The sequence below is a fragment of the Drosophila serrata genome, unplaced genomic scaffold (genome assembly GCF_035046125.1).
Source record: "Drosophila serrata isolate PLE 108 unplaced genomic scaffold, ASM3504612v1 contig_30, whole genome shotgun sequence".
Taxonomy (NCBI): Eukaryota; Metazoa; Arthropoda; class Insecta; order Diptera; family Drosophilidae; genus Drosophila; species Drosophila serrata.
This window is the reverse complement of record NW_028256928.1, coordinates 1,071,767-1,091,035: the sequence shown is the minus strand read 5'-3', so window position 1 is coordinate 1,091,035 and position 19,269 is coordinate 1,071,767. Positions and strand designations below refer to the sequence as shown.

General features: G+C 45.6%; 7 protein-coding genes across 7 annotated transcripts; 5 read left to right on the top strand and 2 right to left on the bottom strand.

Moving 5' to 3' along the window:
• Positions 1-885: 885 nt before the first annotated feature.
• LOC110176579 (putative cytochrome P450 313a3) lies at positions 886-2,810 on the top strand. The gene is made up of 7 exons (XM_020942993.2): positions 886-1,042; positions 1,092-1,292; positions 1,350-1,535; positions 1,597-1,669; positions 1,728-1,854; positions 1,912-2,485; positions 2,549-2,810. The coding sequence occupies exons 1-7, from the start codon at positions 889-891 to the stop codon at positions 2,707-2,709; spliced, it is 1,476 nt and encodes a 491-aa protein (XP_020798652.2). The 5' UTR covers positions 886-888; the 3' UTR covers positions 2,710-2,810.
• A 172-nt stretch (positions 2,811-2,982) lies between these two features.
• Positions 2,983-4,168, top strand: Pglym87 (Phosphoglyceromutase 87). The gene has a single exon (XM_020943051.2). The coding sequence runs from the start codon at positions 3,114-3,116 to the stop codon at positions 3,981-3,983; it is 870 nt and encodes a 289-aa protein (XP_020798710.2). The 5' UTR covers positions 2,983-3,113; the 3' UTR covers positions 3,984-4,168.
• A 1,205-nt stretch (positions 4,169-5,373) lies between these two features.
• Positions 5,374-6,275, bottom strand: LOC110176643 (chymotrypsin-1). The gene is made up of 2 exons (XM_020943070.2): positions 5,631-6,275; positions 5,374-5,541 (listed from the first exon to the last, which is right to left on the bottom strand). The coding sequence occupies exons 1-2, from the start codon at positions 6,273-6,275 to the stop codon at positions 5,374-5,376; spliced, it is 813 nt and encodes a 270-aa protein (XP_020798729.2).
• Positions 6,276-12,301: 6,026 nt separating this feature from the next.
• Positions 12,302-13,285, top strand: LOC110176580 (chymotrypsin-2). The gene is made up of 3 exons (XM_020942994.2): positions 12,302-12,401; positions 12,465-13,066; positions 13,130-13,285. The coding sequence occupies exons 1-3, from the start codon at positions 12,311-12,313 to the stop codon at positions 13,283-13,285; spliced, it is 849 nt and encodes a 282-aa protein (XP_020798653.2). The 5' UTR covers positions 12,302-12,310.
• Positions 13,286-13,487: 202 nt separating this feature from the next.
• On the top strand, positions 13,488-14,571 carry LOC110176610 (chymotrypsin-1). The gene is made up of 3 exons (XM_020943033.2): positions 13,488-13,628; positions 13,688-14,277; positions 14,338-14,571. The coding sequence occupies exons 1-3, from the start codon at positions 13,562-13,564 to the stop codon at positions 14,494-14,496; spliced, it is 816 nt and encodes a 271-aa protein (XP_020798692.2). The 5' UTR covers positions 13,488-13,561; the 3' UTR covers positions 14,497-14,571.
• Rsbp15 (Radial spoke binding protein 15) lies at positions 14,485-16,306 on the bottom strand. The gene is made up of 4 exons (XM_020943032.2): positions 15,942-16,306; positions 15,394-15,872; positions 15,246-15,326; positions 14,485-15,153 (listed from the first exon to the last, which is right to left on the bottom strand). Exons 1-4 carry the CDS (start codon positions 16,123-16,125, stop codon positions 14,569-14,571), a joined length of 1,329 nt encoding a protein of 442 aa, XP_020798691.2. The 5' UTR covers positions 16,126-16,306; the 3' UTR covers positions 14,485-14,568.
• An 895-nt stretch (positions 16,307-17,201) lies between these two features.
• LOC110176614 (short-chain specific acyl-CoA dehydrogenase, mitochondrial) lies at positions 17,202-19,025 on the top strand. The gene is made up of 3 exons (XM_020943040.2): positions 17,202-17,329; positions 17,386-17,637; positions 17,939-19,025. The coding sequence occupies exons 1-3, from the start codon at positions 17,296-17,298 to the stop codon at positions 18,910-18,912; spliced, it is 1,260 nt and encodes a 419-aa protein (XP_020798699.2). The 5' UTR covers positions 17,202-17,295; the 3' UTR covers positions 18,913-19,025.
• The last annotated feature ends 244 nt before the right edge of the window (positions 19,026-19,269 follow it).

Below are 19,269 nucleotides of genomic sequence, written 5' to 3'. Positions count from 1 at the left end.
TTATCACTCCTCCCAAAACCCTCCTCTGCGTGTTAATTGAAAATTGTACGGTAATGTTGCTTATCGCGCGGCTATCAGCCGGCAACGTCGTCCCCAAGACACAGACCCACACTGGAAACAAAATTTTAGGGAGCCTTTTGCTTTAGAAACTATGGAAAGCAAACCCTAAACATATCCGTATCGCTTGTTGTTATTCCTAATCTTAAATTAATTCTTCCAGTGCAGCTCTCCTCCTTCGTGGATATCTTTGGGGCTTGCGTGCACCGCGACCATGTTCGTGGGCAGCCTGCCACACCTCGGGACACCTTGGGACACCACCACCACGCATCGATTGGTGGCTCATGGTACACTGTCGCATTTGTGTGTGGCTTGCGGTGAAAATTTCTAACGCTTTTTGACAACTTTTTGGGGGAAACGCACTTAAAGACAATTTATCGCCGCTGACATTTTTTGTGACTTTAATTGCCGCTCACGGAGAGCCGATCGCAGTTACCTGTTGCGGTCCGGCAGCTTCTTGTCTATGGATTTTTTTGGGCTTAGCCGGGTAAGCGTCGCCTTAGACTGGTAAGCGGCTGACACGATTCGGGCTTAATTGCTTTTTTCACCCAGTATTGATGATGGATCGCCCAGCGATTGAGAGACTCGAAGCTCAGAGCACCAATCTCCAAAAAATCCAAAGGGAGTCCGGAAGTTGGTAAACGCCAACTGCCTTCATTTAATGAGACTAATTTTCCACTTTTCAAGAGGCTAAGTCGAGGCAGTTCAGAGTAATTTAACATGTAAGCAATTTAAACACATCATAATGTATATTTAAGGGGCTAACACGCTTCCAAACCTATTTAAACCCCAACTTAAGCTCTAGAACGAGATCATTCCTAAGGCACCGAGATGCTAACGATACATTTGCTACTGACCGCCGGAATACTGGTTTGGGTATATTTCTTATGGAGTCGACGGAGATATTACATGGTGATGCTGAAGTTGCCGGGACCCATTGGATTGCCCCTACTTGGAATTGCCTTGGAATTGTTCATTCATAAAAGTAAGTTGACCAATTAATCTTGAATATATTAAAATTTCTGCGTTTTCAGTAAAATGTAGTGTATTCACGCGTATTCTTAATAAGCACGGCTCTACCGTATTCACCTGGATTGGCCCCGTGCCAACCTTAATTACCAAAGACCCGAAAATGGTTCAGGACATCCTGACATCTCCCGAATGCATAGACCGAAGTTCGCTCGCTGCAAATGCTATGGTGACTAATTGTGGACACTCGGTGTTGACCCTGTCAGGTATTGGATGTCTGTATTAATTTCCTTCAGTGACCAATAACTAAGAATTACTTTTAGAACCCTTGTGGAGCGAGCGTCGTAAGCAGATGAATCTCGCATTTAAACAGAATATCCTGCTAAGCTTTTTTCCCACCTTCAACACTGAGACTAATTTGCTGCTAACTTTGCTGGACTCTCATGCAGGCCAAGGAGAAAAGGACCTGTTCACAGATGTGCTTAGGTGGTCGTTTGCAATAGCATTTCGTTAGTAGTCGGAGACTTAACCCATTACTCAAAGAAATTGAAATATATTATCTATGTGCAGAGACCACCGTGGGCGCTGATATCCAGCAAGAAGAAGGTTTTAAGAACGACATGCTCCTAAAATGCTTTCAGTCGTAAGCAAAAGTACACCTCCATTATCCACTATCATTATCATTGATTGCATTTTCTTAGGGGCATAAAGCTAGCCACATTAAATATAGCTGTTCCCTTGACCCAAATCGGTGTTATTGCCAAGTTAAGCGGAAATGAAAAGCAAAGAGCCAAAAGCTTTGCTACGGTGCACCCAGTGTTGGATTCAGTATGCCATTATCGTAATTTTAAAAATTATACGTAATTAAAATCCTTTCCTTTTCAGATCATTGAGAAGAAGCTTAGCTCCAATGCGGATAATAGCTCGGAAACGGATGTAAAATTGGTTATCGATCGAGCCATCGGCTTGTACAAAACAGGGAAAATATCCTGGGCGGAAGTGCGAAGCGAGTGTTGCATTATGGTGCTCGGTTCCTTTGAGACAACAGCCCTCGCGGTATATCACGCTCTCACGCTGCTGGCCATGCATCCCGAATTCCAGGATACGGTATACGAGGAGCTCAATGAGGTCTTCCCAACCAGAGGAGACTTCGATGTCGCCTACGAGGATCTGCAGAAATTAGTTTACTTGGAGCGCGTAGTGAACGAGACACTGCGCTTGATACCATCCATTCCTTCAGATTTAAGGGAACCTTCGAAGGATTTCCGCCTTTCGTCTGGAGTTATCATACCCAAAGGAGTCATGATAATCATCGACATATTCAACACACACCGGAACCCGGAGATCTGGGGTCCGGATGCCTCCAAGTTCAATCCGGATAACTTTCTGCCGGACAACGTGCGTGCGAGGCATCCTTATGCCTTCATTCCCTTCTCGAAGGGCAGGAGGAACTGCATAGGTTGGATTAATTTTTTCTTAAAAAGTTTATGCTTTTCAATTAATTTATTGTTATGATTCACAGGCTGGAGATATGCACTTCTCTCTTCAAAGCTTGCCTTGGCCAAGATCCTCAGGAATTTTAAGGTGAGCACAAGCTTTCGCTATGAAGATCTGGATTTCATTCAAAATGTAGGAATGAAACTGACCGAAACACCAACGCTGGCCTTTGAACGACGTATTTAGGGTAATGTTGATTGTTTTTTATATTAACTGTTGAAAAATGTATAATATTAATAGGGGATAATAAATAAAAAAGCTTGTAACTCTGTGAAGGAATCATTTCCGACCCTATAAAGTATATATGTTCTTGATCAGTATCAGTATAGCCTAGTCAAAGAAGAACGTGCATAGGTAAGACCAATATAACCTACTCATAAGATAATCTATCCGTAGGAAGTATTTATTTATTTGCAGTAAGTAAATCCAAACAAAAATACAAAAAAAAGGTTCCACTAACTTTCCGAAAACAAAGCAGGCCTTATCGGACAGGCCACCCCTGCTGTCCCCTTAGTGTTTCAGTCACAACATCAATCTAAAATGAACACCATTTCGATCTGGACCTTTTTCTAAATTCAACGTTTACCACAATGTTGGCTCTGGTTAGGAGCGCTTGGGGTGGCCAATTGATGACCCGCCTGGCTACCATGGAGGGCTGGTGCTCATACTCTAAGAGCCCCAAAAGAGCGGCGAGTCAGGGCAAGTACAAGATCGTAATGTTGCGCCACGGAGAGTCGGAGTGGAACCAGAAGAACCTATTTTGCGGCTGGTTCGATGCCAAGCTTAGTGAAAAGGGCCAAATGGAGGCCTGTGCCGCGGGTCTTGCGCTCAAGGAGGCCAAGTTAGAGTTCGATGTGGCCCATACTTCGCTGCTGTCCAGAGCCCAGCACACGCTGTTTGCGGCTCTGAGGATTGCCGAGCATCGGAAGATCCCAATATGCTGCAGTTGGCGCCTTAACGAGCGTCACTACGGTGGTCTGACGGGTCTGAACAAGGCAGAAACCGCCAAGAAGTACGGCGAGGATATGGTGCAGATATGGCGTCGTAGCTTTGATATCCCGCCGCCGGCCATGAACGAGGACCACGAGTACCATTCTTGCATTGTCAAGGATCCGCGCTACAAGGGCTTCCTGGAGCCCGCGGAGTTCCCCAAGTCAGAGTCCCTCAAGCTCACTATTGAGCGGACCCTGCCCTACTGGAACGAGGTAATTGTGCCGCAAATCAAAGAAGGCCAGCGCATCCTGATCTCCGCACATGGCAATAGCCTGCGGGGATTGATCAAGCACCTGGAGTCCATCTCCGACGGGGACATCATGGGTCTCAACCTGCCCACGGGAATACCATTCGTCTATGAGCTGGACGAAAACCTTAAGCCGCTGGAAACCCTAAAGTTTCTCGGAGACCAGGAGGTGGCCAAGAAAGCCATGTTGTCGGTGGCCAATCAGGGCAAGGCCAAGTAGTCCTGGCAATAATTCGGGAAGGGTTACTCTCCTCCGGCGCAGGTCATTCCAATCAAGCTCAATGCACTTGTATGCCAAACAAAAATAGCAGATCGAAGGCGTCTAGAGAACGGGGAAATGGTAGTGGAAGCCCAAGGCGAATGTCAAGCAGCAAATAAATTTATTTGATTTTAATTGACAATGAAGAGTCAACAGCGACTGGTCTCTCTCTCTCTGGGTCCCAGGGTCCGGACTGGGTCTGGGTCTGGGTCTGAGCCAAAGTCCAGCCGTATTTATATGTGTTTCCATTGCGCTCGTTTAAGAAATCAGGGAATCGAGTGTGTCGCGTCAATTTTAATTGCTGCGGGATGAGTCCGCGCAGCCTCTGGCATTCCGAACGGGTCGACATTTAATTTGTTTAAATGAAATACTCATTTGGGTCTTATTGACAAACAAATTGAATTGATTGATCTAAATGAATTTATAGGGTGAGCTGCTGGCCGAGATGCGTAGTCTCCTCTGAGATGCTGGGCCCGAGGAGGCTTAGTCTTTGCCGCATTTGACCCGCTCTTAGCTGTCCCTCTAGGGGTTCACCCGGGGCCAGATTTTCCATGTTATGCCCGAGCCGAGCGTGGCGAGCTTTGATCCAGTAAATTGAGAGCGTGAAACGAGCTGCGCGGGGGCATGGGCCCAGCTACATAGGTTCGGATGATGGGACCTGTGTCGGCCAGAGGATCCATAGTGCAAAAACCTAGCGTGAGCTCCACATTATTTGAACTTAATTACACAGCCGCGTTCGAGGCGAGACCGAAGTTGAGCCTGGAGTTGGAGTTGGAGTTTTAGTTGGAGTTGGAGTCGGAGTCAAAGTCGGCGCCCCGTTAAATCGTTTCCAACCACACATACCAAACGCAGCATAGAAACGGCGGGAACATAAAAATGTTTGCACTTCGTATTTGTCGCGCATAAAATCTAATATCGAATTACAGGCCCGGTCTTCAGGCCCTCAGTTCAAAGAGAGAGAGAGGAGTTCGAAGGAGGAGCTGCGGCCTGCGTGACTCCGATGGAGACTTTGTGGCAAGCTCCTCCCCGCCAGCTCCACCTCCTGCGACCATAAAGAAACTGAATTGAGTTAAATGCGCGATAAATTGCTTTTTGCATTTATCATGGTGCCTTGGCAGGCGGCAGGCGGCAGCCGGGGATCCGCTGGAACCGAGCCAAGTCTAGCCTGCCCAGACTGCCCAGGCTACTCCTCGCAGACTGCCACCTCTTTGGATGTGGCGAATATTGAACAAGATTTTTAATTAGTCGCCAAAAGGATGTGGGGAACGGGAGGAAACCCAGAAGAACTCAGAAGACTGCGAGGAATTTAGTCAAGTTCGGTTTGGTTTATTTATGCTCTGCGAGACTGTATTTATTGGGCCAGGTCCTGGTTGATCACCTGGGCTATGTAGGCCAGAAAACTGGACACTCTGGTGTACACGTCTGGTCTGCCCTGGGCACAGGTGGAGGAGCCGTAGGATACAATGCCCACCAGGTGCGGATGAGGACCGGCCTTGATTAGAGGTCCTCCAGAATCCCCCTGAATCACATTAATAAAGTAAAGTTAAAGTGAAAGTAACCACTTTCTCGCCACAAAAAAGGAGGCTTTAAGCAAGACTGTTGCCTTACCACACATGCTCCTTGACCCTGGATAGCCAGGGCACAAATCTCATTGCGAGTAACCCGGAATCCTTTCTGGTTGCACTCCTCGTTGGAAATGGTTCGATAGTTTAGGGACTGCAGTTTATCCGGCAGAGTGGCGGAAGAAGTGGACGGCGTGGTGGAGCCCCATCCAGTGAGGCGAACGGGCACCTTCTCGCCTATGCGATCGGACCCACCGAGTTGAATGGTGGCAATATTTGATCTCTCTAAGCGGAACGGTGGTGTTACCCTTACCAGGGCAATATCGTTGATGATCCTTGGACTCATCGAGTACTGCGGATGCACATGCTTGGCCAGCACACGGTGCCGCACTCCACCGGACTTCCAATTGAGCGTTCCAATCACCACGCTGACATCCTCCACCTTCATCTTCTCCATGCAATGGGCTGCTGTCAGGACATGCTGGGCACTGACTATGGAACCGCCACAAAAGTGCTGCCAGCGTCCTCGCCTCTGCATCTGCAGAGAGACCTGAAAAGGCACCGTCTCGTTCACCAATTGTCCACCATTTATACGCGGCGGTGGATCAGAGCTGTCCAGGATCGGGGACACCTCATCAGCGACGGATTCCCGGAGAATCAGGAAGAGGCAAACAAGTCTCAGGAGTGTCATTATGATACTATTTCTCTTAAACAGCAAGTGAGATTGATTGACTTGCACCTGCAGTCAGTGGTTTTTATACTTTTTGAGTGCAGTCTTATCATTTATTTGGCAGTGCAAACATGTAAATGCCTGTGATCTTGAAAACGAGAGTAATGTGGGTTGAGTTTGGATAACCTTCACATAAACCCTAATTAAATGTATGAATGTACACTTTAAAAGAAGTTCAAACTTTATATAACAGAAACTCTTCTATGAAAATGTCCTTCAATTGAAATTACATTAAATGCTTAATTCCCTAATATGATGGCTTTATTAATACATTATTTTCCGATCACTATGCACTCGAATCTGGGACTTTTAACTTATTTTGAAACAGTAGTAGGATCTCCTGCTGATCGGTTCCTGATCAGGTATCCCTGTTGCGTGCTTGGTTACCATAAGCTGGCATGGATCGCTAGATGCCATCATATGTGGCTGGGATGACAGAAGCGCCTACCTGTTGTCATCAATTAGGTAACAAGCTCACGCGACCGATAAATATTAAGCTCTAGCTCTAGCCTCAGCCACCGTATCTGTATCTGCATCTGCATCTGCATCTGCGTTTGTATCTGTATCTGTATCTGTGACTGGGTGTCTGTCTCTGATCGCTGCTTTGTGGCATGATCTCTTATCTGAGTCGCAAATAAAATCTGTTTAATTTTGCCCAATGCTCTCCGGGCCAGAGCCCCCGATGCCAGATCGCGGCATGTGTTGGAGGCGAGAGTCATAATTTATAAGACCAGTTGGGAACCGAACCTCGTGGCGCGATGCTGGGCAAATTAAGTACTGGAATAAACGACCAATTTACTGATTATGCAAAACACGCAATTAATTTTCGCACTCGTTTCCAAGCGGAAAATTAATTGCCAGCGAGAGCGGAAAACTCATTCCGCAAGCCAAGCTGATCCCGTATGTTTATGTTTTTTATTTTGGCCGCAGTCATAATCATTAGCATACAGGTCGAAGTTCCCCTAGGGCTTTTCCACTATCCTCCGACCGTTTGACTCTGATATTGAGATACAATTCCCTTTCACTACTACTGAGCTACTGGATATTTCATGAGAGGCCTATAAAACGCCAAGAGATAATAATACCAGCGGCTCTGGCTTATGAAGTCAGTCCATAAATCACGGCAAAGACGGAAAAACGAGAAAACAAGTCCCGAAAACGAAAGACCATAAAAATTGCACCGACCATGAGGGCTCACTTCTGGTTCTGGGCCACACGCACAATTCCACCGAAATCGGCCGAGTGAACATGGCCATGAATGAGGCCCAGATCGGAGAGAGGCAGCCAGTCAGAAAGGCAATCAAACAAAATGTCATAATAATGATGGCGTCCCGCCGCATCAGACGGACATGGACCTGGGCAGGATGCTTATCTTGTCAACACCGAACCGATCCGATCTGTAGACCCCTGGAGAATGGCCAAGGAGGATGTGGCCTGGAACATGACTGATGGAATGATTAAAGTGCATTTTATTAGTGAGAATTTTGCAACAGTTTGGAAGATGGAGCACAAAGCTTCATCAGTGTGTTGCAGTTGAAGTTAACTTTAAGTTTCTTGGTATTTGTAGCATTGAATAACTTTTTTGTGAGGTTCTTTAATTTAAAATGAATTGAAAAAGAAAAGTTAATCTATCCATATCCTGGGCTAGAACAAAGCCTAATGAGTTTATACAGGGATTAACCCGTCAAGCTGAAGTAACACCCAGACTCATATGCAAATGAGCTTTAGGAATTAAGCATAACAAGAAAGGAAGTTAACTTCGGCACGCCGAAGTTTATATACCCTTGCAGATAGAACTTCTATGAATAGAAATCCCTACAATATAAATTATTTATATTTATGATTAAAAACAATGAAGTAACACCTGTTTTCATTTCATTCACCTAAACATATTTATATTTGCAGTTCACAGATTTGCATTTTTCCTCTACATCAAACGATTGTTTGTATGGCACAGTCGTCCGATTTTCATGAAATCTTACACAAAATTTAAGACTAATATAAAATGGCTTTACCTCAAACTTGATGAAAATCTGTTGAAAACTGAAAATGTTATAATTTTTTTTGTAAAAATTTTCCGGTCATTCCAATGGCAGCTATATGATATAGTCGTCCGTTCCGACATATATACGAGTGAGAGTATATAGAAGGCTAACTACAAAGTTTCATTCAGATAGCTTCAAAACTGAGAGACTAGTGTGGGCAGAAACGGACAGATGGACAGATGGACAGATGGACAGACGGACACACGGATAGACGGGCATGGCTAGATCGACTCGGCTGTTGTTTCTGATCAAGAATATATATACTTTATATGGTCGGAGGTGCCTCCTTCACTGCGTTGCAAACTTCTGACTGAAATTATAATACCCTGCAAGGGTATAAAAAAAAGAAAAGGAAACAAGCAAGGAAAAAAATCCTAAATAGGCTTATATTAGCAAGCTTAAAATCCTTATTTTTTGAGCGGGTTTTTGTGTGAAGAATTACTTTTGCAAAAATTATATACAAGCATTGCTTGATATATGTTTACTTTCTGTTATTTAAAAGCATACCAATTCTTAAAAATTTGCTTTACAAATATAGATAAACTTATTTTAATATATATTTTATATTGAACAGTTTCGATCATCATTATTGTTGTGTTCTTTGTTTAGTAAGTTGTGCTGAATAAACTATTTTCGGGAGTTAAGTATACTTTACTATAAACAAATAAATGATACCATATCCCCGCTCGTCATGATCATCACGGCTCTTAAAGAGAGCTTGGAAGACTTTTCGAGATCAATAATAAGCTAGTCAACACGGCCAAGGGTATGGTAATTAAACAATTATTTAATATAAACCATATTTTCATGTATCTTGACTTTTTTGGGCCTTGTTTTGGTTTCAATTATCAAGAGATATTCTATTAACGTCTTACCTTAATTAAGAAAACTATAATTTTTATGATTGCCACATCCACTTGATCAAAGTCTATCAACCACCAAGCACTAGATTAGTAATTTATATAAAAAACACACAAAAAGAAGAAGAAAACTAAACTTCCTCTAGCTAGGACCTTGCTTAAGTATAAGACTTGAGAATCGCAGAGGAGAGCGCTCTATGTACCAAATAATTAAACAAAGCCTGTCTCTCAGTCGAAAGCTTGAAACTTAGTGATGGAGTCATTTCCGATCCTATTATTCATATATATTCTTGATCAGCATCAACAGCCGACTCGATCTAGCCATGGTTGCCACATCCACTTGATCAAAGTCTATCAACCACCAAGCACTAAATTAGTAATTTATATAAAAGAAGAAGAAGAAAACTACACTTCCTCTAGCTAGAGCCTTGCTTAAGTGTAAGACTTGAGAATCGCAGAGGAGAGCGCTCTATGTACCAAATAATTAAGCAAAGCCTATCTTTCAGTCGAAAGCTTGAAACTAAGTGACGGAGTCATTTCCGATCCTATTATTCATATATATTCTTGATCAGCATCAACAGCCGACTCGATCTAGCCATGGTTGCCACATCCACTTGATCAAAGTCTATCAACCACCAAGCACTAAATTAGTAATTTATATAAAAGAAGAAGAAGAAAACTAAACTTCCTCTAGCTAGAGCCTTGCTAAAGTGTAAGACTTGAGAATCGCAGAGGAGAGCGCTCTATGTACCAAATAATTAAGCAAAGCCTATCTTTCAGTCGAAAGCTTGAAACTTAGTGAAGGAGTCATTTCCGATCCTATTATTCATAGATATTCTTGATCAGCATCAACAGCCGAATCGATCTAGCCAGGTCTGGCATTAATTTAATTTTTTCAAATTTTTTGACAATTTTAAATTTTTATAAGAGGTATCGTTGAAATGGTTAAAAATTTACGAAAATTTCAATTTTTAAATTGAGTATGCAGATTTGTTACCCTAATAAAAACTGAAATTAATGCATTTTTGGCTTAGTTATGATATATTTAATATTTGTCCTCTAACTTCAAAGGTATTAAGAAAATTATTCATGTTTTTTTTTTGTATATAAAATAAGTTTTTAATATATGATTAGTGTACTTACCTTGAACTTCTATGAGTAGGAATCCCTAAAATATAAATTATATATATTTATGATTAAAAACAATGAAGTAACACCTGTTTTCACTTCATTCACCTAACATAGTATATAGTATATAGATTTTCATTTTTCCTCTACACCAAACGATCGTTTGTTTGGCACCTATATGATACAGTCGTCCGATTTGCATGAAATTTTACACTAAATTTAAGACTAATATAAAATGGCAATATCTCAAATTTGATAAAAATCTGTTAAAAACTGAAATAGTTGTAATTTTTAATTGTATTAATTTCTCGATCGTTCCTATGGGAGCTATATGATATAGTAATTCGATTTTCATAAAATTTTACACAAAATTGTAGAGTATAATAAAATGGCTATATCTCAATTTTGATAAAAAGCTGCTGAGCACTGAAAATGTTATAATTTTTTTGGTAAAAATTTTCCGATCATTCCTATGGCAGCTATATGATATAGTCGTCCGATCTGGCCCGTTCCGACATATATATGAGTGAGAGTATATAGAAGGCTATCTACAAAGTTTCATTAAGATAGCTTTAAAACTGAGAGACTAGTTTGCGTAGAAACGGACAGACGGACAGACGGACAGAAGGACAGACGGACATGCCTAGATCGACTCGGCTGTTGATCCTGATCATGAATATATATACTTTATATGGTCGGAGGTGCCTCCTTCACTACGTTGCAAACTTCTGACTGAAATTATAATACCCTGCAAGGGTATAAAAATCCGCAGATAAGTCATGCCTTCACAGGGTGGTCCAATTAACATGGGAGGCATGAGGCGACGACAAGGCAGGCGCCAGAGTCTTGGTTGCAGCAACATCCGCAGACACATCCTGTGGACCAAGGTGCGGTTCGATTATAATAAAGCCATTTCGGGTTCAAATCGGTTCGCTGGCTTGCAGCACAGAGGCACTGCATCGAGGCCCAGGACAATTAACACAGTAGTCCAAAGATCAAGACCTCAGCGGACAAGAGCGGACAGAACGCGAATGGAATCGCCACGAAACCGAGAGGTGTGCATAATTAATTTGCGCCAGTGCGCCACACACACAGTCCCAGGGAGGTCGAGGAGGAGGAGTAGGACTCAGTCCAGATCCAGCTACACCCAAAATGATTCATTAGCTGGATGCAATCAGGCCCCGGAACTGACACATGCACCTCCGACTGTGTCTGTGTCCGGGACTCCAACTTCGATACCAGAGCCCGCCCAGACATCAAGCAGCAAAGGAGTGAGGATACGAAACGGGGGCTGATTTGCATCGAACACGTGAGATTGCCTGGAGCAGCAGCTGCTGCTGGACTGCCTCCGAGGTGTCCGAGGTGTTGATTGCCAGCGGCAGGTCTGCTCCTCTCCCCTGGTCCCTGCCCCGGCCACAGTGAATTAAAAGAAATGTCCGCTGTCGTCGCAGGCGCTGCTTGTTTAATCGGAATATTTAAATTATTCGCTGATTAAAACCCCAAGACAGATCGGTCCGAATGGAGAGGGTTCTGTCTGGCTTCTGCCTTGCTCTGATTTCGATCCTTCTGTCTGCCTTTACGTAGGAGTAGGATTCTCAAGAATCGCGGAAACAGACTCACCCTACTCCCCAGCAGTTGAAGTGTGAATCTTTTCTACAAATGGAGATGGAAGAGTTGGGTTTTTGTGGCTTCTTTGCTGCATATTCATATGTCTTACTTAGTGGGCACTATTTCTCTAGAGTTTGGCCCGCCTTAGCTAACCAACTGCCAGTTGCAATCGCTTGGCGCACTGCTATCGCCGCCCAGCGACCTTGTAACCCATTACATGAGGTGAGACGACCGCCCACAGCTGCACTCGATAAAATTCAAATGAATCGCACAGAACGAAAAACCCCAATTAATTGGGCCTCAAACCTGGTATATAAACCTCGGATGCAATGCTAGTTCTAAGCTCAGTCACACCATGAACGGAGTAACTTCTTTTGTGCTGCTCGTGGCAGCTCTATTGGCTTTCGAGGTGATTGATAGTAAGCCCATGGGTAACGTCATTGACTGTAAGTTTAAGTCTATCAATACTTGGGAAATTATTCTATATCTAAATCTCCAACCTTATTCAGTGGACAAGTTCTTTGAGGAGGCAGACACCAATTCCCAGGAGCGCGTAGTGGGCGGCTATGATGTGCCGGAGGACGAGTATGTTCCCTACCAGGTCTCGATGCAGTTCCTCACTCGCAACGGCCAGAAGCGACATTTCTGCGGTGGTTCCCTGGTGGCTCCAAATCGTGTCCTTACCGCCGCTCACTGCGTCAATGGCCAGAATGCCAGCCGGATTAGTGTGGTGGCCGGTATCCGGGATCTGAATGACTCCTCCGGCTTCCGATCGCAGGTGCTGTCGTATGAGATGAACGAGAACTACCAGGAGCTGGTGACCAGCGATATAGCCATTCTAAAGATTGACCCTCCATTTGAGCTGGACGAGAAGCGGGTCTCCACCATAGATGTGAGTAGCTCGGATCTGGTTGGCGCTGACCAGGAGGTCCTGCTCACCGGCTGGGGTTCGGTCTTTCACTTTGGCACAGGACCCTTTGCCAAGTATCCTACGGTGCTGCAGAAACTGAACTACAAGACCCTGAGCAATGCCAAGTGCAAGCAGACCATGACGCAGTTGACGGACACAGAGATCTGTGCCCTGGAAAGGTTTGGCAAGGGGGCTTGCAATGTGAGTTTGGATACAATATATAAACTTTATAAATATCCCAACTAATATTTCCTATATTTTAAGGGCGACTCTGGCGGCCCTCTGGTGATGAAGAGTGGTGAGACCTTGCGTCAGGTGGGCGTCGTTTCCTACGGCACCGCTTTCTGTGCCTCCAACAGTCCCGATGTCTACACCAGAGTGTCCATGTTTGATGGTTGGATCAAGGAGAGAATGGCCTAACCGAAAAATATTCATTCATTCATAAATAAAGAAACATCTATCTGAAATAGAAACTTTCTCTCAACTACACAAATTCGTAAAAAGGCTAAGTGGGTTACGTTTGCCAGCAGAATGAATGGCTCATTATAATTTCAATTTCAAGAGCAAATATAATGGCATAAGCAAGTGGCCCAGATATGTGCGATATCTATGCAAATTGCCTGTCTAATGGGGGCCAAGTTTTTATTTAAGAAGCGCGACAGTTCCAAAACCATCGGCATTAACCATTAACCAACGATGGGTCTGACTGAGCTGCTGTTGATTGGAGTACTAAGTGTGGGAGTCGCTTTGGGCCGATTGAACTGTGAGCTGCGATGGGAGTTCCATTTGACGCATTCACTTAATAAATGTCTCTTCCTTCAGCCCGACAACCCAGCGGTTATACACCGCATCGCATTGTGGGTGGCTCCGATGTTCCGGCTGGAGAGCACGTTCCCTACCAGGTCTCCCTGCAGTATAGTACCAGCGGAGGTCAGATGCATTTCTGCGGTGGCTCCATAATCGCCCCCAATCGCATCCTAACTGCCGCCCACTGTTGCCAGGGTCTCAATGCGAGCCGCATGTCCGTGGTGGCCGGCATTCGGAACTTAGACGAACGGGGATCTCGCTCCCGGGTCTTGTCCTACAGCATTCATCCCCAGTACCAGGAGCTGGTTACCAGCGACATAGCCGTCTTGTCCATTGACCCGCCGCTGAAGTTTGATAATGACAGCATTAGTGCTATCGAATTCAGAGGCAAGCAGTTCGTGGGCGGCGGCGTTCCCGTAACCCTGACGGGTTGGGGTCTCCGGCTGCCGGTTCCCTTTCCCTTCCTGGACAACGTCAACTATCCAAACACTTTGCAACGTATGAGTTATAACACCATCACGAACAGGGAGTGCAGGGATGCGGGCATGGAGGACGTTACCGATACGGAAATATGCGCCCGGGGTCCTTTCAGGGGTGCCTGTTCTGTGAGTCTCAGGTTGGCTTTTAGATAACTCCCAGGATCTCAATGTTTACTCTAATTTCAGGGAGATTCTGGAGGACCACTGGTCACAACGGACAAGGGACTAAAGCAAGTGGGCATAGTATCCTACGGCCTGGTTGTTTGCGGTCTGTTTATCTCGCCTGATGTCTACACCCGAGTGTCCACTTTCAGCGAGTGGATTGAGGGCCAATTGGAATCCTAGATCCGATTTATTCACTTGCAGGAAACATAAATTTAACACATAATTGAAACAAATAAATTCGTGCAGCCCACATTACTCGGCTGCCTCTTCGGCGGGGACGGGCGCCTCTTCGGCCGGCGGTGGGGCCTCCTCCGCCGGTGGGGCCGCTTCGGCCGGTGGTGGAGCTGCCTCTTCGACGGCTGCTGGAGGTGCCTCTTCGGCGGGTGGTGGAGGTGCTGCCTCCTCGGCCGGAGCAGGTGGTGCTGCTTCGGGGGCAGCAGGTGGTGCCTCCTCGGCCGGCGGCGCAGCCTCTTCTGGGGGTGGTGCCTCTGCTGCTTCTGCCGGTGGTGCTTCTGACGCCGGTGCTGCTGGTACTTCCTCTGGCGGAGGCTCTGCTTGAACTTCCTCTGGAAGAGCAGGCGCTGTTGTGTGCAAGCCAGCTGCTGAAGGTTGAGCGGAGGGTGCGGCAGTTGCCGTCGCTGTTCCCGCAGCTGTTCCCGGAGCAGTTCCCGCTGCAGTTTCCGCTGCAGTTGTCGCTACAGTTGTCGCTGCAGTTGTCGCTTGTGTGCCCATTGCCGACATATCTGCATTCGTTGCCACAGTAGTCGAGGATGCGGTTTTATCGAGTGAACGTGTACTTTCTGCACATGGATCTTTCACCGGTTTGCTGCTGGCACGCTACAAAGTATGGAAGAGAAGCTCCAGGATTAGGATTCAATCCATCTATGGATAAGGAACTTTGTTATGTTCTCTTCATTTCCGGAACTCACCAGCATTACGCTGCGGAAGAAGCGCTGAAGCACAAGAGCAGCTTCATTTCTGCGCCTCTCCTCTTCGTCGTCTTCCTTCTCCTGCGGGTGGAAGGATCCCAAGAAGGGATTAACACTCAAACCAGGAGGAATTAACCGATCAAATTACCGTGGCACAGGTGCACACACAGATATCCTTGGGGAACTGGGCGCGAACCCAATATCCGCGCCAAGCCGCCTGAATGGTGATCGCCGCCTGGTTGCGTTGAGCCATCTCGAGGCGCTTCATCTCCCGGTCGCGGAAGTACTGGTAGAGCACCTCGGTGCCATCTGTGCCGCGCTGTGCGGACATGTAGGCTTCCACAAAACGCTTGTAGGCAGTGTCAATGGCCGGACGCGACATATTGAGCTCCTCTTCGGTGAACTTGCACTTGGCCAACAGCTCATCCAGCATGTCGACATCTTCGAAGTTCACCATTTGCTTGCCCCGACGCATATCGCAGCGGCGCTTTTCGAGGAAATTGATGAAGCACTCCTCAAGCACCTGACTCATCAGCTCGGACTTCTCCCTGGACAAATCACAGATGCACAAGTCCGAGATGATGGTGTCCACTTGCCGCAGAGATCTTTCCAAAATGGACTTGGCCACTGATCAAGAGGGATTTGATCTTTGAAGGACTAGCTTGAACCTTTGTCCAGGACACTGTTAGCACTTACCCAAGGCCTTCTCCCGGGTCACAATCACCGAATGAAGATAATCGATGATGAACTGGCACAGGCACTCCTTGGTCGGCTGACAACGCAACACTTCGCGTGTTATATCTGACAAGAGTTCCGGAAGACCTTCCGGAACACTGATTGCCTGCTGGCGCATCTTACCGCGCTGAATTAGATAATTCATGTTGACTCTGTATTTATTTTCAAATTTAAAACAATCTTTGATATGTCGATATTCGACAATTTGGAACAGAGTACAACTTGGGGAGTGAGGATGTATGAGTTTGGGCTAATGAAGGCTTTGAAATATGTTCAAACAAGTGCTGCCATGAGTGACAAGTAATACATGAAACACTCAATTTGTGTGCTGATATCGCCCCTAAAATTGTAATAAATTAATTTGATATTTAAGGGTTAATATAAAAATAATATTATAAATTTGTTCAATGCTGCCTAAAAGTATACATAACTTTTCTAAGTGAGGTAACATACTTTGATATAAAAGCAAGCCTTTGTGATGGCACTTTGACTCCCTCTTTAATAAGATTGCTAATTAAAAATTAATTGTTTATAGCTTTAATGCTGGCCTCTTTTTTATTTACAAGAGCTATAAGTCCGATGGTCTGCATAGCTTGCATTTTTTAAATACAAAGTCCATCTTTAAAACCCTTTTACAACAATATGGAATGTGCCCTCAACAACACCTCACAACACCTGCCAACAAAAGTGGGTGTGTATCGGGGATTTGCATTGCAAAATATTGCATATAGCGGGAATCGGAAATCAACGCGCTGTTGTTGGGTATATATACTTATTTTCAAAAACCATTGAACCGGCTTTCTCTTTCAATTCTCTCTGACCTTTAAACCGCCAACTCGGTAATTTTTTCCAAAAACAACAAAAGAAAAGCTCGAAAGCAAAGAACTTATGGATTTGCATATATAAAAGGCGTTGGGTTTGATGATAAGAACCCTACCATATTATACCTTGTACTATTTTGATATATGGTAAATAAATGTATTTCCTCTATAACTACTTGAATTTCAATTAAATTGCTTATTACGGAAAATATGTCATATTAAATAAATTGGTTAAATAATGCTACATATATATGTAATTGGAAAATTATTTAAAAAATATGTAATATCTATTAGGGAACCCCCCTTAAAACACCCCATGGTACGCCTCTGTTTTCCTTGGCCCTGCTAAAAAGCTGCCCATAAAAGCTGTTCGTCTCTGATAGATTTGGATCCACTCGCTGCTTCACGAGCCCCACACAAAAAGCTCCAGCAGCGTCGATCGCAGCTGGCACCACGGGCTCTGGGATCAGTTGGACGAGCGCGAGAGCGGAGGAATGCAGCAGCTGATCGGAGTAGCGCGGAGGCTAGGTGAGGATGTGACTCACTCCCGGCTGATCGTATCGCTTATCATATCTATGTGTCAGGTCAACGCTCTGCCGGAGCATGGAGCTGGGCCAGAGGAGGAGTAACCGTAGCCGGTGGGAACAGAGGCATCGCCTGTCTGGCCGCACTCTCGGAGACCCATCAGATTCTCCAGAAGACCTGCCGAGACTTTGCCAATGCAGAGTTGGCGCCTCGGGCCCGCCATCATGATCGAGAGGAACTATATCCGGCGGAACAGGTCCGCCGGTTGGGGGAACTCGGCCTTCTGTCGGTGGCGGTAAAGGAGGAATATGGTAAGTTTATAATACAAATTTATGCCTTACTTTCAGCACGTTCAGAATTATAATCAACTTAGTCGCAAAGCTTTTCTTCTATGCAGTGTTATTGTTTATGGAAATGAAAAATTCTTTGAATAGTGATTGTCTAATTGAATAATTTACATATATATATACGATTTATAGTTTTTAGAAAGCTATAATCGGTACCGGAAATATATAAGCCAACGGGTTAAATGTTAATTGTACTGTTTAATTAATCCTCCAAGAAATTAACTTAAGATTTTGAGAATCTAATTATCGGATCTTATCCCCTCAGGTGGATCTGGATTGGACTACCAGGCCTATGCCATTGGCATGGAGGAGGTGGCCAGGGGAGATGCCGCCGTGTCCATTGTGATGGGCGTAAACAATCTGTTCCTGGGGGCAGTTCAGCAACATGGAACTGAGGAGCAAAAACAGGATTTCTTGGTGCCCTACACCCAGGGTGACCACATTGCCTTCTACGCCCTATCGGAGCCCGGCAACGGATCGGATGCAGGTGCCGCCAGCACCACAGCTAAGCAGAAGGGAGATGGCTACCTTCTCAATGGAACCAAAGCCTGGATATCGAACTCAAAGGAGGCCAGTGGAGGTCTCGTCTTTGCCACCGTGGACAAGGCCCTGAAGCACAAAGGAATCACTGCTTTCCTCACGCCGAAGGATGTCGAGGGACTGTCCATAGCCAAGAAGGAGAGCAAGATGGGCATGAGGGCCAGTTCCACCTGTCAGGTGGTGCTGGAGGACGTCCAGGTGCCCAGTTCCCGTGTGCTTGGAGCCCCTGGTGATGGCTTCAAGATCGCCATGCAGTCACTGGACTGTGGCAGGATCGGCATTGCAGCCCAAGCAACAGGAATTGCACAGGCTGCCCTGGAATTGGCGGTGGATTACTCCCAGAAGAGGATCGCCTTCGGAAAGCAACTGTCACGGATGCAACTCATCCAGCAGAAGCTGGCAGAGATGGCCATCCGGGTGGAGACCTCCCGCTTGCTCACCTGGCGCGCCGCCTGGCTGAAGGACAACGGCATGCCCATCACCAAGGAGGCGGCCATGGCCAAGCTGCACGCCTCGGAGGCGGCCACCTACTGCGCCCACCAGTGCATCCAGGTGCTGGGCGGCATGGGATACACCACGGACTTGCCCGCCGAGCTCTACTACCGGAATGCCCGAGTCACGGAGATCTACGAGGGCACCTCGGAGATCCAAAGGATTGTTATAGCCAACGCCGTGCTCCGGGAATTTGGCAGAGAGTGACTGCAACAGAAACTAAGCCCCAAATTGCTGCATTTACTCACAGGAGAAAGCTATTTAAGTTGTGATTAACTAATCTAACTATTCTATTAACTATTATTATATTTTTTCTTCTATATTTTTTCCTATTTTTATACCCTTGCACGGTATTATAATTTCAGTCAGAAGTTTGCAACGCAGTGAAGGAGGCACCTCCGACCATATAAAGTATATATATTCTTGATCAGGATCAACAGCCGAGTCGATCTAGCCATGTCCGTCTGTCCGTCTGTCCGTCTGTCCTTCTGTCCGTCTGTCCGTCTGTCCTTCTGTCCGTCTGTCCGTCTGTCCGTTTCTACGCAAACTAGTCTCTCAGTTTTG

Excerpts from the sequence above, each read along its gene's own strand:
- Rsbp15 (XM_020943032.2), bottom strand. The coding sequence starts at position 16,125 with ATGAATTATCTAATTCAGCGCGGTAAGATGCGCCAGCAGGCAATCAGT. Across the intron at positions 15,873-15,941 it reads GACCCGGGAGAAGGCCTTGG|TGGCCAAGTCCATTTTGGAA; the intron begins GTAAGTGCTAAC and ends CCTCTTGATCAG. Across the intron at positions 15,154-15,245 it reads TCTTCCGCAGCGTAATGCTG|CGTGCCAGCAGCAAACCGGT; the intron begins GTGAGTTCCGGA and ends CATACTTTGTAG.
- LOC110176643 (XM_020943070.2), bottom strand. The coding sequence starts at position 6,275 with ATGACACTCCTGAGACTTGTTTGCCTCTTCCTGATTCTCCGGGAATCC. Across the intron at positions 5,542-5,630 it reads AGGGTCAAGGAGCATGTGTG|GGGGATTCTGGAGGACCTCT; the intron begins GTAAGGCAACAG and ends AATGTGATTCAG.
- Pglym87 (XM_020943051.2), top strand. The coding sequence starts at position 3,114 with ATGTTGGCTCTGGTTAGGAGCGCTTGGGGTGGCCAATTGATGACCCGC.
- LOC110176580 (XM_020942994.2), top strand. The coding sequence starts at position 12,311 with ATGAACGGAGTAACTTCTTTTGTGCTGCTCGTGGCAGCTCTATTGGCT. Across the intron at positions 12,402-12,464 it reads CATGGGTAACGTCATTGACT|TGGACAAGTTCTTTGAGGAG; the intron begins GTAAGTTTAAGT and ends AACCTTATTCAG. Across the intron at positions 13,067-13,129 it reads TTGGCAAGGGGGCTTGCAAT|GGCGACTCTGGCGGCCCTCT; the intron begins GTGAGTTTGGAT and ends CTATATTTTAAG.
- LOC110176614 (XM_020943040.2), top strand. The coding sequence starts at position 17,296 with ATGCAGCAGCTGATCGGAGTAGCGCGGAGGCTAG. Across the intron at positions 17,330-17,385 it reads CGGAGTAGCGCGGAGGCTAG|GTCAACGCTCTGCCGGAGCA; the intron begins GTGAGGATGTGA and ends TCTATGTGTCAG. Across the intron at positions 17,638-17,938 it reads GGCGGTAAAGGAGGAATATG|GTGGATCTGGATTGGACTAC; the intron begins GTAAGTTTATAA and ends TTATCCCCTCAG.
- LOC110176610 (XM_020943033.2), top strand. The coding sequence starts at position 13,562 with ATGGGTCTGACTGAGCTGCTGTTGATTGGAGTACTAAGTGTGGGAGTC. Across the intron at positions 13,629-13,687 it reads CGCTTTGGGCCGATTGAACT|CCCGACAACCCAGCGGTTAT; the intron begins GTGAGCTGCGAT and ends CTCTTCCTTCAG. Across the intron at positions 14,278-14,337 it reads CTTTCAGGGGTGCCTGTTCT|GGAGATTCTGGAGGACCACT; the intron begins GTGAGTCTCAGG and ends CTCTAATTTCAG.
- LOC110176579 (XM_020942993.2), top strand. The coding sequence starts at position 889 with ATGCTAACGATACATTTGCTACTGACCGCCGGAATACTGGTTTGGGTA. Across the intron at positions 1,293-1,349 it reads CTCGGTGTTGACCCTGTCAG|AACCCTTGTGGAGCGAGCGT; the intron begins GTATTGGATGTC and ends AATTACTTTTAG. Across the intron at positions 1,536-1,596 it reads GTCGTTTGCAATAGCATTTC|AGACCACCGTGGGCGCTGAT; the intron begins GTTAGTAGTCGG and ends ATCTATGTGCAG.